Source organism: Puma concolor, chromosome B1, assembly GCF_028749965.1.
Source record: "Puma concolor isolate L17-30 chromosome B1, mPumCon1.1.hap2, whole genome shotgun sequence".
NCBI classification, from domain to species: Eukaryota; Metazoa; Chordata; class Mammalia; order Carnivora; family Felidae; genus Puma; species Puma concolor.
The window spans coordinates 100,880,901-100,897,257 of NC_141670.1; the positions used below are offsets into that span (position 1 = coordinate 100,880,901).

Consider the following 16,357-nt stretch of genomic DNA (forward strand, 5'->3'; position numbering starts at 1 on the left):
AACATTTAAAAAAATTGAAATTTGAACTAATAAAATTTTAAAATAATGTATTAATAAATATTTAATAATAAATTCATTACATATGAACGTAAGTAACATTTTAATGACAGAATTAATATTGTCAAAAAAAAAAACAAAAAGAATACACAAAGTTAAAAGAAGAACATTGTTTTACCTTTTTTTCAAATCTTTTTAATATTAGGCTTAATATATTGGATTATCATCTCTGCTTTTGAATGCAGCCTCTGGAAAACTCCACTCTATCCTTGAGAGAGAACTACAATGAAAAAGCAAATCACATCTTAGTTTTATTCTGACTCTGAAATGCTCTAGGGTATAGGATACCCTTAGGGACCCTCACACCACACTTTGAAAACCACTGTTCTATATAAATGGTGTTGTGTTGCTAGCAGTATTCTGTAATGTTTTCCGTGTAACATTTTTTTTTTTTACATTGTTCATGTTGTTACATGTTCTATATGATTCATCTTCACTACTATATAATATATAATTCCAGTCTGTATAATTCACTTGTTGTTGTCATGTTGATACTCATTTAAGATGTATTTAGCATTTTAACTTTTATGAAACAGTATTGCTGGGCTCCTGGGTAGCTCAGTCAGTTGAGCGTCTGACTCTTGATATCCACTCAGATCGCGATCCCAGAGTCATGGGGTTGAGTTCCAAGATAGTCTCTGTGCTGAGCTCGAAGCTTGCTTAAGATTCTCTTTTTCCCCTGTGCCCCTCTCCTCCCCCCCCCCCCCATTCTCTAAAACAAGCAAACAAACAAAAAACCACAGTGCTGCTAAGAACATTCTTGGATACTCTCTTGGACATATACTAGGAGGAAAGTAGCAAAGGGTAACTCCAAATTGCATAGTTAGAAGTGAAATTTGGAATCATAGGGTATGTATATTCATCTTCAGCTCTGTGAGATAGCACTAAAGCTTTGACATTGTATCAGTTTGTCCTCATAGATGTGTGTAGATCACCAACAGGTGCTGTATTGTCATTATTCTTTGTGTTTTAGAAAGCGAATGTGAAATGATAACTTACTATTTTAAACATCTTTGGGGCGCCTGGGTGGCGCAGTCGGTTAAGCGTCCGACTTCAGCCAGGTCACGATCTTGCGGTCCGTGAGTTCGAGCCCCGCGTCGGGCTCTGGGCTGATGGCTCAGAGCCTGGAGCCTGTTTCCGATTCTGTGTCTCCCTCTCTCTCTGCCCCTCCCCCGTTCATGCTCTGTCTCTCTCTGTCCCAAAAATAAATAAACGTTGAAAAAAAAAAAATTAAAAAAAAAAAAAAATCTTTGATCCTTTGGCACTTGTCATTTTGTCTGAAAATTTTGTTTTGAAATGTAAAGAGTGAGTATTTTTTAGTTATTTCCTTTATGTTTTACCTTTTTTGGGTCTTAATATTTAAAAACGCGTTCTCTACTTGGTTGTTCTACTGGCATTTGTTGAGTGGCATGTGTTTCACTATTAATCTATAATACCACTGTGAGATACACATACATACATATGTATTTCTGAGTTCTTTTACATTGGTCTATTCATTCATTCATTCATTTATCAATTATATATTGATGCTAGGAATGTACCAGATGCCATACTGGTATATGTTAGTAAGTAAAAATGGAAATGTCAAACGTGTTTATTGAGCTTACATTTTGAGGGTTGGAGTACGTGGCTGGTAGAAAATAAAATGTTAACAATATATAGCATATCTATTGGCAATAAATACTGTATGGAAGATCAAGCTAGAGTAAAGAGGAGAGTAGTGATGTACTGGGTAGGTTGTGGGAGAAGAATTATTATTTTATATAGGAGAGATTAAGATATTGTGAAGGAAGTTTCTGACAAGAATTTCCAGACTGAGGAAGTACTAAGTGAAAAGTCCTGAGGTGGGAGTTGGCTTAATATAATCCAAGAAAAAAACAGGATTTTTTTTTTTGGAGAGCCTGTGTGGCTAGAACAGAGTGAACAAAGGAGTATGTGTAGGAGACAGGTAGAGAAATAGGATTCATACAATGTATGCACTTCGAGGCTATTGTAAGCACATTTATTTTTACTTTCAGTAGATTGGAAGACATCAGGTCTTTCAAACAGAGTAGTAACATCATCTGGTTTAACTGTTTACTTTTTGAGAATTGGGTTGAAGGTGGAAACAAGGGAATCAGTACCTGGCCAGTGCAGTAATGGAGGTAAGAGGCAATGGTGCTTGGACTTGGGTCAAGTGGTTGATTATTTTTAAGATTTAGCTGGTAGCACATTGGATGTGAAGTATGAAAAGGAAAAAAAGGATTAAAGGATGATTCTAAAATTTTTGGCCTGAGAAACTGAAAGGATAGGATTGCTCTTTACTGGAAAGAAGAAGACTAAGGTAGGAGCAAGATGAGGATTAGAGGTCTGAAGTTTAGGTTTTAATATGTTCAAGATTAGACAACTAAGCAGAGAAGTGGAGTAAGAAGTTAGACTCACAAGTCTGGATGAAGAAAAGAGGTGCTGACTGTGTATATAAATTTGGTTTCAGGGTATTAATAAACTTACGTAAAAAGTGAATGGAAGAAGATCCAAGATACAAATATTGACATATATTTCAAAATTGAAAGGTTGGGAAGCTGTGAAGAAGAGTAGCTAGTGTGGCAGGAGGAGAGAGCCACGTCCTAGGGGAGGAGGTATGGAGTTGGAAGAGCTTCACTTTAGCCTTACAACATCACACAAATAATACAATAAGTTAATTTGAGAATGGGATAAATGCTACAAAGAAAACAGTCAGATGGAGTCTTTAGAGTAACAGCAGTAAGTGATGATAAAGGCTTCTTAAGACATGGTGATTCGGGGGGCGCCTGGGTGGCTCAGTCGGTTAAGCGGCCGACTTCGGCTCAGGTCATGATCTCGCGGTCCGTGAGTTTGAGCCCCGTGTCGGGGTCTGTGCTGACAGCTCAGAGCCTGGAGCCTGTTTCCAACTCTGTGTCTCCCTCTCTCTGACCCTCCCCCGTTCATGCTCTGTCTCTCTGTGTCTCAAAAATAAATAAACGTTAAAAAAAAAAAAAAATTAAAAAAAAAAAAAGACATGGTGATTCGGAAGGTGCCTTTCAGGATTAAACTTTGTGTTGAAACATAAAGGATAAGAAATTTTGCCTGGGGGAATTCTAGTAGGAGGGAGTACCAAATACATTGGCTTCAAAACAAAACAAAACAAAACAAAACTGAAAGGAGAGTCATGTGGCTGGAACAAATGGGAGGATTCAGGAATGGATCCTAAGATTTTGGCCTAAGAAACTAGGGGATGATGAGATACATTAAATGACATGGGGAAGTCAGGTGGGGAAGAACTTATTTTGGGGGTAAATTGAAAAAGGATACGTCTTTAAACATACTAAATTTGAGACGCCTATGGGGCATACACACAGAGATAGATAGCAGACAGTTTGGGAGATTTTTACTTTTGAGTTTAGGGTGAGGTCAGGGCTAGAAAAAATATCTCAACATTTTTAAAGCCATAGATTGGCTTCTGACTTATAGTATGACTGAGTAAGGCATGGAAAATAGCACAAAAACAAGAAAGTAAAACAATGAGAGAACTATAAACCAAACCTCAATAAAATGTGGAAGTTAATATCAAATTGAGATGCAGACAAAACTGGCAGAACATTCATTCTTCAAAATAAGTGTGTACTCTGAATATCATCAAGAGTATAAAGGCTCTTTTTTTGAACCATGGAGACAGGTTACAGACTTATGCTGGAAGTTCCCCTGGACCCAATTAGGCAGAAAGGAAGAACAAAGAAGGCAGGGAAGAAGGAGTCAAACATTTGGGGGGTAGTCCAGGAGGGGTTTGTGGTGAGAAATCCTGCCTTATATATATCCCCACAGCTTCTGATCTTAATTGGCTGGGGAGAAGTAGAAGCTCAAAGAAATTTTTCATGCTTATAGCTCTGAGTCATAAGGAGAATTCTTACAAGCCTGGACCTTGGATACACTAACTTGCAATTGCTGGTCCAGAGGGAACTTAATCTTATTGAAGAGCTGTCGTAGATATATAAAAATGTATCTCAAGAACAAAAGGAGGAAGGAACACAGGAAACACTCACCAGAAAAATGTTGCCCTGGAACAAAAAGAAATCTGTGGCCAAATATATTGCCTTAAATGAAAATGTAATTAATAAGCAATTGCCTGAGTTAAACAATTGCATGAAGCAGAAATAAAAGTGCTTGGAGAAGAGATGGCGAGACAACAGGAGGAGATGAAACATGCCCAAAATGTATATGAAAGCTTACTCTGTGAAAAGAGATATTTCCAATCACTAGGAGAAAGATAATTTCATAAATAGTTTTGGGATAACTGTGGAGCCATGTGGGGAAAAAAAAATGTTTAGGAACCATATTTCACATCTTTATGCCAAAATTAATTTGATTTAAAAAATAAAATTAGGGGCACCTGGGAGGCTCAGTTGGTTGAGTGACCAACTTCGGCTCAGGTCACGATCTCGTGGTTTGCAGATTCGAGCCCCACGTCGGGCTCTGTGCTGGCAGCTGGAGCCTGAAACCTGCTTCTGATTCTGTGTCTCCCTCTGTCTCTGCCCCTCCCCTGCGCATGCTGTGTCTCTCTCTGTCTCAGAAATAAATAAACATTAGAATAAATAAATAAGTAAATAAATAATAAAATTAAACGTTCAAAGTTTTGAAGAAAACATGAGGAAATGTTTTTTAAGCTGAGTGTTGGGAAGGCCCTTCAAAAATGTGACATAAAATTCAAAAGTCATAAGAGAAAAAAAATTAATTTTGATGTACATAAAAATTAAAAAAAAGAAACTGCATGCCAAAAAAACCTTAAAAAGTCAAAAATGAAAATAACAAATGGTGGAAAAATTAACAACAATGTATTTTCTCTATACTAAAGAGTACCAAGAAAAGAAAAAATTGATAATCTTTTGTAAAATGGGTAAAAGGATATAAAGACACATTTTGAAGAAAAAAAGAAATATGACTCCTAGACATATGTAAATGTGATAGGCTCATGAGAAACAAATGTAAATTAAAACTATAATGGTGCCATTTTTATGTATCTGTGGAAGAAGTAAATAGGCATTCTTACACAGCTGTTGGGAATGTATATTTATATAATTTTTAAGGAGAGTATTTTGTCAGTTACTACCAAAGTATACACAGATATGCCCTTAACCTAGCAACTGTAATCCTAGTAATATATCTTACGGATATACACATTGCAAAACATTGCAGCTTAACACATTGCAAAATGATATGTATAAGAACAAGGTAGGTTTAAACTGAACTATATCAATAATGACATTAAATGTAAATGGTAAATATCCTAATTAAATGAGTTTGTCTGATAAAAATATGAGATCTAACTATATGTTGGCCACAACAAATATACCTTGTATATAAAGAGACACATAGTTAAATGAAAAAGAATGAGAAAATACATACCATGGTAACCCTGATCAAAAGAAAAGACTTGTATAGCTACATTAATGTCAGGTGATGTGAATTCTGAAGAAAAGAATATTACCAGGATAAAAGAGGATCTTTTGTAATGACATAGGGGTCAATTTCTCAAGGATATAACAATCATAATAATTGTTTATTCCTATAATAACAAAGCTTCAACATATCAAAAACTGATAGAATTACAAGAGCACATAGACAAGCCACATTTATGTTCTGATATTTTAACACTCCCCTTTCAATAATGATAGAGCAAATAAACAGCAGATCAGCGAGTACATAGAACAGTTGAAAAACACTATCACCAAACTGACCTAACTGACATTGGTAGAACAGTCTACCCAACAATAGCAGACAGTACACATTCTTTTCAAGTGCCCATAAACCATTTAGTAAGATAGATATATTCTGGGCCACAAAACAAATCTTAATAAATTGAAGGGTATGTAAGTTATACAGAGTATGTTATCTCATCATAGTTGAATTGAATAATGATAACACAATAACATAAAAAAAACCAAGAAATCCCCAGATATTTGAAAGCTGTACAACCCACTTCTAAATAACCTATAATTTAAAGAAGGAATCAAAGGGAAATTATTTTGAACCAAATGGTATTGGAAATAGTAGGGAATTCATAACATTAAGGGATTACTATTAGAAGGAAAGTGTGAGGGGCACCTGGGTGGCTCAGTCAGTTCAGCATTGGACTTTGGCTCAGGTCATGATTTCATGGTTTGTGAGTTTGATTGTGTCCTGCATTGGGCTCTGTGCTGATAGCTCAGAGCCTGGAGCCTGCTTCGGATTCTGTGTCTTCCCCTCTCTTTCTGCCCCTCCCCCATTTGCGCTCACTCTCTCTCTGTCAAAAATAAACAAACATTAAACAAAAACTAAAAAAAGAAGAAAAGTGTGAAACAATTAGTTTCTAAGAAACTAAGCAAAGAAAAACAAACAACCCAGAGTAAGCAAAAGCAATAAAATCATCAATTTCACCCACCAGATTTCCCTCAACTCTGTTATAATATTTGCTGTAAGTATAATCAGTAGATCCTAGTAGATAAGAGTGTAGACTAATGTGACTGACTGCCTTGGTTTGCCCAGGACTGGGGGTGGGGAGTGGGGATGAAGGGCAGCTAGTTTCTAGGACTCCATGCTTAAAACTTGGAAAGTCCTAGGCAAACCAGGATGAAGGGTCCATCCTTACATAAGTTCTGGAGTCACAGCTTGGACTTGAGTTCCTTTCTTTAACTTTGGATAAATGACTTATCTTCATGTGCCTTGATTTCCTTATCTGGAAATTGGTATTATGATAGTACTCATCTTAAGTTTATGTGAGAATAAAATGAGTTAATTGGTATGTAAAGTACTTAAAGCATATAAAACACTGAATTAAAGTTAGAAGTGGTCCCCCTGCTTCTCCCCTTGCCCCACCGTTTTTTATAAGCAGTGGCCTCCGATCTCACTCTTTTCTTCTACTTACCTGCTTCAGGCTTTCCTTCAAATGTAGCCAGTTATCTTTCTAAACAGAGATATAAATGTATCAATTTCCTGTCTAAAATATTTCAGTTGACTCCTTAGTACCCTTAGGTCATAGCCCAAATTTCATAATAACGTTTATAAAACACAGTATTTACTCATTTTCCTAACTCTTCTCTTCCAGACTTTGTTCACAAGTCTTTCTTTTCTTCAAGATAAATGTGCTGTTGCCTAAACTAGATTTTTTTTTTTTTTGTCCTATGTGTTGTCTTTACCCTAGCTCTTTCTGTTGGCTAAGCTTGTTTATTTGGCTTCCCTCCCGCCAACTCCCATCCCTATCAAAAGTAGGTTCTGTGTACTCCCACAGCATTGTGTGTTATTTATCAAGTGGTAGTGATTATATAGAACATTAGTATATTATATACTATAGTATATATATTACTGTAGTACTTGTTTTTCATCAAACTTCTTTGTTCTCATGATAGAGGAAATATGTACAATAAGGTACAATAAATTGTTTTCCCAAATTTAGTATATTCCTGCTGCCAAGATTGCTCTGCTTTCCTTTTATTACAGTTTATTGTAAAATTTTCCCAGTTCCTGGAGAATAACTGTTTCTTCAAAACTTAACTCATCTTGAGCACCTAATATTTGAATATTTCTCTGACATTCTCTGCCTTTCCTGTCTACCCGTCTTGAGTTGGTCATTTCTTATCTACCACATTAGTAATTTTACTGCTTTTTATCATAGCACTGAGTATACTGCATTGAAGTTATTTGTTTTCCATTCTAGAGTACAACAATGTCAAGTCTTCATTTAGGATCTACTATGGGCACAGCACTATGCTAAGTCCTGGGGTACATTCATGAGCAAAACTGACATAGTCCTTGTGTCTTGATGCTCACAGTATAAAGGAAGAAATAAAAATTAATGGCATTAAATTAGTAAGTATAACATTGCAAATTTGACACTGCTACGAAAGAGAAATATTTAATACAATGAAAGCATACTATAGGGATTCAACCTTTGGAAAGTGACTCTCAAGCTTACAATTAAAGATTAAGGAGGAGTTAATTACATGAAGAGAGAAAAGAAGCACATTTCTGGCAGAGAAAACTGCTAATGAAAAGGTCCTTGTGTAATTGTATCTAATAAAAGTTATTGAAAGAAGGCTAGTGTGGCTGGAGTAATATTCTAAAAAGGTTGCTTTGGCTGCAGCAGGAACTCTGGGGAAGTGGTTGGAAACATGTAACATACAGAACATACAAGTGATTGTGGCAGTCCAGGTGAGAGAAATGATGTTACAGACTGAGGTGGGTTTGAGAGACATTTATAAAGAAATGTTGGTAGGACGAGGTGATAAAAACGATCATGGTTGCTATGGGATTGAAAGTTTAAGAAGAGAGTTGTAGAAAGGATTATCTGTAAATTTTTGGTATTCATAACTGTATGGATCATGCCCTTTTCACTATTGTATTTTTCAGTGCCTATTCACCACATGACATGCTCAAGTAAACATTTGAAGAAAATGAATGAGCATTGTTTCAGTTATGAAACAGTTATATTCAATTGCTCTGTAAATTTTGAGTAGGAAATGCATTGTTCTGTGGAATTAAACCTAGTAATTTGCTCTTTACATTGAAATTTGAACATATATCAAATGGGACCTAGGTTATAGTAATTTATCTTTATACGATCTTTTAAAATAAAATGTATATGTGACAAGCTAGTATAGTCTGCAGTCATTTTGTAAGAGAAATGATGATAAAACATTTCTAAATTCTGTAGGACCCTTGGTATTTTCTTTTTATTAAAGTGATCCCCAAAGTTGTTTTCTTTTTCCTTTGCAACACATTTTAACTTGGTTATAAGCAACTCAAGCTTTTTATTGGTGATTTAAAAAATCAGGAAAGGAGTATTGAAATCTAGTTTCCTAAAGTTCCTACTATCCTTCCCCTTAATTATGCTGACTTACTAATACACACATAGACACACACACACTCATGCACACCCTTTATTGTGGAAAATTTTGTTACTGAAAATGTGAACTATTTGGGACTAGTATTCTTAAAGTAAGGAACTGAAACTTACACAATATTTTTATTCTAAAGCCTAAATTTATTTCTTCTTAAAACATTTATAATCTATATTATTAATATTTGAATGATAAGTCTTAATAACATTGTAGCCAGTAATATTGAGAATGCTCATACAGATGTATTTTACAGGTGTGTTCTACTCCCTCTTTTGGGAATGAAGCCTCCCCAACAAAGCCTGTATCTACTTGTTGACTCTGTGGATGAAGGGTGTAACATTACCGAAGGTGAACAAACATCTACCAGCTTATCTGGAACTGTCGCGGAGCTCTTAGCTGGTCACCATGAGTTCTTTCCACCATGGCTATTGCTTCTGTGTTCTGCCCGAAAACAGAGTAAGGCTGTTACTAAAATGTTTACTGGTAAGTGTAATTAATGCCTTGTGTGTACTTTCTGTGTGTTAATAATCTGTTTCTAAACCGTGTGTCATGTCTTCTAAACTATCTGTTGGCATTTGGTGCAAATGCCACATCGATTTAGTATTTCTATTTTTTTTGTTGTTGTTGTTGTTCAGTTATTTCCCAGCCCTCTTTGTCACCAATGTTATTATTCTAAATCATATTTTTACCTTTATTCCTCTAGATTGACTTTAATAGCATACTTTTAAAAATTGGAACTATTAATGATATAAACCAAAGAATTATTAAGTTTGGTTAAAACTTTTAATTTAGGAGAAGTTTGAAATATACACTTTCTTTCCATCCATGAACATAGCATATTTTTTCTTTATTCAACTTTTTTTCTTAGATCTTTTTTCAGTTTTCCTTGTATATGTCCTATACATTTCTTTCTGCTTTTTGCTAATGTTTTAAGTTGAAATATATGGGTTTTGAATTGAAATGTATGTATTCAGAATTGAATTTGCGAGTGTATCACTACAGGGAAGGAACATTAAGAGTTTTACTGGCTCTAAGTAAGTTTCATCTACTCATATCTGAGGATTTAACAGAACTAGTCCCTGTTCTCACAGATTCTTCAGGATAATAAATAATTGCAGTGAACATCAGTTTATAATATTGGCACACATCCTATCACTGCATTCTGTCACCAGCACTGAGAAGTTCCATCCCTAAGAAATATTTTCAGTAAGAATACAAAAGTGGTTCCACAGACACATGGTCCAACATTTCAGTAAATCATGTTTTTATTCCCCTAAAAATTTTGAGCATTTTTCAGCCTTTTCTTATAAAAAAAAAATGGCTAAAAGTGTTGTGATACCAATGTATTAAATTGTGCGTATTCATACTAAGGGAATTACATGTATAGGGTTTAGAAGTTGCAATTTTAAAAAAGCAATTATTTTCAGTAACTTTAACTCAGGATATTCAGATTACTGATTAACAGATATTCTTAGTTCTGTTTAAATGAACAGATAACTATCATGAATGATGAACTTTATAATTTATTCTATCCAGGAGCACCTGGATGGCTCAGTCACTTAAGTGTCAGACTCTTGATTTCTGCTCAGGGCATGGTCTCATGATTCATGGGTTCAAGCCCTGCATCGGGCTCTGCATTGACAGCACAAAGTGTGCTTGGGACTCTCTCTGTCCCTCTCTCTGTCCCGCCTCCATGTGTGCATGTCTCTCTCAAAAATCAATAAGCATTTAAAAAAATTTATTCTATCTAAATTCATATTATAAAGCATTTAGAGGTGAAAGAGCTTTGTTTTCCAAATCATAAGCATTTTATATGTATTATTTATGAAAGTACATTTACAGTGGTAATTTAAAGGCAGTGACAGGTGATACTCTAATTGGATGTAAATATTCAGTCCCATAAGTAAAGCTAGCGTATATTCAGGTATGTGGATGGAAATATATACATTTTTCATGTGAAAAAATCAGCTTATAAAAACAAACAAGTATTGTTGGTTTTGTCTGGCAACTTTTTTTCCTGGTCATTTGGGACTTCAGAAAATCTCACCAAGGTGCTTTTATGGATACGCATGTAAGACTGTCCTAATGCTGAGTTTAGTACCCCTTATCACTAAAGTTGAGCGGAGCTCTGAGCCACTAAAAGAATAAGAAACAGTTGCATTCGTAGACAGAAAAATGAAATAATTTATCTACCTTTAATGTGTTTACAGAGGGAAAAGAGAACTGATTTGTATACTCATAGGTGTTAATTTATTGGTATTAATTGATTCGTTATCTATTTATTTGCTTATTAGTTTATTATGTATTGAAGATATCCTCTTTGAATATATGGCAACTTCTGTGATCATTTTCAACTGATGACACCGACTTTTTTCTCTCTGTAGGTTTTCGAAAAATAAGTTTAGATGACCTTCGGAAGGCATACATCGTTAAGGATGTTCAGCAGTACATCCTTCATCGTTTAGATCAAGAAGAAGCTTTGCGACAACATCTCACTAAAGAAACTGCAGAGATGTTAAATCAACTTCACATTAAAAGCAGTGGATGCTTTCTTTATCTAGAACGAGTTCTAGACGGAGTTGTAGAAAATTTCATTATGTTAAGAGAGATTCGTGACATCCCAGGAACTCTTAATGGTCTGTATCTCTGGCTGTGTCAGAGACTTTTTGTAAGAAAACAGTTTGCAAAAGTCCAGCCCATTTTGAATGTGATTCTTGCAGCCTGCCGGCCTTTGACCATAACAGAATTGTATCATGCAGTCTGGACTAAAAATATGTCATTAACCTTGGAAGACTTTCAACGTAAGTTAGATGTCCTCTCCAAACTTCTTGTTGATGGACTAGGAAATACTAAAATACTGTTTCACTATAGTTTTGCAGAGTGGCTTCTGGATGTGAAACACTGCACTCAGAAGTATTTATGTAATGCAGCAGAAGGACACAGAATGTTGGCTATGAGTTATACCTGTCAAGCCAAGAATTTAACACCATTGGAAGCACAAGAATTTGCATTGCATTTAATTAATTCAAACTTGCAGTTAGAGACAGCTGAGTTAGCTCTCTGGATGATATGGAATGGTACACCTGTCAGAGATTCTCTGTCTACTTTAATACCCAAGGAACAAGAAGTGCTACAGCTGTTGGTTAAAGCTGGTGCGCACGTCAACAGTGAAGATGACCGCACATCATGCATAGTCCGACAAGCCTTAGAAAGAGAGGATTCCATTCGGACATTATTAGATAATGGAGCTTCAGTAAATCAATGTGATTCAAATGGGAGAACATTATTGGCTAATGCTGCATACAGTGGCAATCTTGATGTCGTGAATTTACTTGTCTCCAGGGGAGCAGATTTAGAGATAGAAGATGCTCATGGACATACACCACTTACCCTAGCTGCTAGACAAGGACATACCAAGGTGGTTAATTGTTTGATCGGGTGTGGAGCAAACATTAATCATACTGATCAAGATGGTTGGACAGCATTAAGATCTGCTGCTTGGGGTGGCCATACGGAGGTAGTTTCTGCACTACTTTATGCTGGCGTAAAAGTGGATTGTGCAGATGCTGATAGCCGAACAGCCTTGAGAGCAGCAGCGTGGGGAGGTCACGAGGATATTGTACTGAATTTGCTACAACATGGTGCTGAAGTCAACAAAGCTGATAATGAAGGTCGAACTGCATTGATAGCAGCAGCCTACATGGGACATAGAGAAATTGTGGAACACCTGCTGGACCACGGAGCAGAAGTGAATCATGAGGATGTCGACGGCAGGACCGCTCTCTCTGTAGCTGCACTTTGTGTGCCTGCAAGTAAAGGACATGCATCGGTTGTCAGTCTTTTAATTGACCGAGGTGCTGAAGTAGATCATTGTGATAAAGATGGCATGACTCCGTTGCTGGTAGCTGCTTATGAAGGACATGTCGATGTGGTTGACTTGCTTCTAGAAGGGGGAGCAGATGTAGACCATACAGATAACAACGGTCGCACACCCCTCCTAGCAGCAGCTTCTATGGGCCATGCGTCAGTTGTAAACACACTTTTGTTTTGGGGTGCAGCAGTGGATAGCATTGACAGTGAGGGCAGGACAGTCCTCAGCATAGCTTCAGCCCAAGGAAATGTGGAGGTAGTACGTACCTTACTGGATAGAGGGTTAGATGAAAATCACAGAGATGATGCTGGATGGACACCTTTGCATATGGCAGCTTTTGAAGGTCACAGATTAATATGTGAAGCACTTATTGAACAAGGTGCTAGAACAAATGAGATCGATAACGATGGACGAATACCTTTCATACTAGCTTCGCAAGAGGGTCATTATGATTGTGTTCAAATCTTATTGGAAAATAAATCCAACGTTGATCAGAGAGGTTATGATGGAAGAAATGCGCTGCGTGTTGCTGCGTTAGAAGGGCATAGGGACATTGTTGAATTACTTTTTAGCCACGGAGCTGACGTTAACTACAAAGATGCTGATGGTAGGCCTACACTTTATATTTTGGCCTTAGAAAACCAGCTTACGATGGCTGAGTATTTTTTAGAAAACGGTGCAAATGTAGAAGCAAGCGATGCCGAAGGAAGGACAGCACTTCATGTTTCCTGCTGGCAAGGCCATTTGGAAATGGTGCAGGTTCTGATAACCTACCATGCTGACATCAACGCTGCAGACAATGAAAAGCGGTCTGCCTTGCAGTCTGCAGCTTGGCAGGGCCACGTAAAAGTGGTTCAGCTTCTGATTGAGCATGGTGCCATAGTTGACCATACGTGCAATCAAGGTGCGACTGCCCTCTGTATTGCAGCCCAGGAAGGGCACATTGATGTTGTGCAGGTTTTGTTAGAGCACGGTGCTGATCCAAACCATGCCGATCAATTTGGACGCACTGCTATGCGGGTTGCAGCCAAAAACGGACATTCTCAAATAATTAAATTATTAGAAAAATATGGTGCATCTACTTTGAATGGCTGTTCCCCGTCTCCTGTTCATACAATGGAGCAAAAACCTCTACAATCGGCGTCTTCAAAAATGCAGTCATTAACAATTAAATCAAATAGTTCTGGCAGTACTGGTGGAGGGGATGTGCAGCCTTCACTGCGTGGTTTACCTAATGGGCCAGCTCATGCATTCAGTTCTCCTTCGGAATCTCCAGATTCTACAGTCGATCGTCAGAAGTCGTCATTGTCAAATAATTCCCTGAAAAGCTCAAAAAACTCATCTTTGAGAACTACTTCATCTACAGCAACAGCCCAAACAGTGCCAATTGATAGCTTTCATAACCTGTCATTTACAGAACAAATTCAGCAGCATTCATTGCCGCGCAGTAGAAGTCGACAGTCCATCGTTTCCCCGTCTTCCACAACACAGTCCCTGGGACAGAGCCATAATTCACCGAGTAGTGAATTTGAGTGGAGTCAAGTAAAACCCAGTTTGAAGTCAACTAAAACAAATAAAGGGGGGAAGTCAGAAAATTCCAGCAAATCGGGGGCAGCTGGAAAAAAGGCTAAACAAAATAATTCTTCACAGCCAAAGGTTTTAGAGTATGAAATGACTCAGTTTGATAAAAGAGGACCTACAGCCAAATCTGGTACTAATGCACCCCCTAAACAGACGCCAGCAGAATCTCAGTGCAAAATTATGGTACCTTCAACTCAGCAAGAAATTGGTCGATCTCAACAGCAATTTCTTATTCATCAACAAAGTGGGGAGCAGAAGAAGAGAAATGGAATAATGACAAATCCCAATTATCATCTTCAGAGCAACCAGGTTTTTCTTGGTAGGGTTTCAGTCCCACGGACAATACAAGACAGAGGGCATCAGGAAGTGTTAGAGGGATATCCTTCCTCAGAGACGGAGTTAAGCCTTAAACAAGCCCTGAAGCTTCAGATCGAGGGTTCTGACCCTAGCTTCAACTATAAAAAGGAAACACCATTATAAAAGGTAACATTTCATCAACATAAAGAATAAAATATCAAAAGTATGGTTCCCTCTACTGAGGATACTCTTTTCCCTAATAGTCATGTGGCCAGTTCCCTCGCCTAATCAGTTCAGATGACATCCTCTCAGCAGCACCTTCCCTTAGTGCCCTTGTGAATTTGAATTTCCCCACACCACCAGCATTCTCTTTTTGCCTTTCCTGGTTTTTTTTGTTATCCAAAGAACTTATTATTTCACATACGTTATATATTTATTATTATGTTTATTATTTGTCTCTTCCCAACTAAAATATAAGTTCTGTGAAGGTAGGGGTTTTTATCTGTTTGTTCTCTGCTATATTCCATGTACTTGGAATACTGTTTGGACCTATATTAGTTTTTCAGTAAAAATGTATTGAGTAGGTGAATGGATGAATGAATATACTACTTATGAATCTCAGTAAGAATTTCTTCTTACATAGTCATTTCCCTTCTTAGAAATTCTTTGGTGGCAATAGAAGGAGAGGAGAGGACCATTTCTGTAATACTCACTTTTTGGTTTGAATAAGATAGTATATGTAGTGCTTAGTAGATAGGTAGTCAGTGTTAATTTCCTTCCTTTTTCACCCTGGAAGAAGTCAAAGATTTAATCAGCTAAAGGTAATTTTTACTATGGCAGATCTCTTAAGAATCTTCCAAATAAAATTTGCACACACCAAGAAGAGGTGAGGAAAGATGTTAAGTTGGATGTATGCACAAGAGGGTATTTAGAGCCCACTATATTTACACATAAGAATTACATGTTTAAACCTCAAAATAAAATCAGATTTAAATACAAACTTTTTTTTTTCTTTCCACCACAATGGACACTTCACTAATTACATAGGGGAATTTAGTAAGAAAATATATACATAATTTTATATAATAGATACTTTTTCAGAAGCACATCTCTCTCATTAGAGATAAATCCAATGGTTTCATTAGGAATCTTTGCTATTTTATACTACAAGTATATTTATCCCACTTTGCTTAATCATTTTTCATTCTTTAAAAAAAATGTACTCTTTAGCAAACTGAAATATCCCTTGTCTTTCTGGTTTGTTTTTCCTTTCTTTCTTTCTTTCTTGCTTTCTTTCTTGCTTTCTTTTTTTTGTCTTTGGAGATATATTTTAGGGGTATTTTAGGTGAAACATTATTATAAATTGTAAATTTCCTGTGCTTTCTAATAGTAAACACCATTCAATCTGAATCGATGGATGACTGGTCAAATCTCATTCCGAAATAATTTGTATAAAGTAGTTAGTTCATTCTCCAATGTGACTTATTTTAAAAATACTTAGTTCTGATGGTACAACCCTCTAACTCTTGTGCTATCTTGTGCTTTACTTTGTAAAGGCAAAGTATACATATATATTACACAGTAAAACACATTAATGAAGGTAAACATTTTGTGGATTCTTTAAAAGTGATTGTAAATTAAATAATGAATCTCTAATAGATGTGTCCACTTTATGTTTTATATA

The 16,357-nt window shown here is 36.5% G+C and overlaps 1 protein-coding gene across 2 annotated transcripts in view; it reads left to right on the plus strand.

The window, feature by feature from the left end:
- The window catches only part of ANKRD50 (ankyrin repeat domain 50), a 33,105-nt gene that overhangs the window by 13,519 nt on the left and 3,229 nt on the right, over positions 1–16,357 (plus strand). The window contains exons 1-3 of one of the 2 annotated variants that reach the window (XM_086704264.1): positions 6,366–7,893; positions 9,178–9,407; positions 11,309–14,859. In XM_086704264.1, the coding sequence (XP_086560390.1) occupies positions 9,203–9,407; positions 11,309–14,856 (3,753 nt within the window). In that variant the 5' untranslated portion in view covers positions 6,366–7,893; positions 9,178–9,202 and the 3' untranslated portion in view covers positions 14,857–14,859. Of the gene's footprint in view, positions 1–6,365; positions 7,894–9,177; positions 9,408–11,308; positions 14,860–16,357 lie in introns of those variants that run through there. The other variant, XM_025921804.2, reaches the window with a different exon arrangement.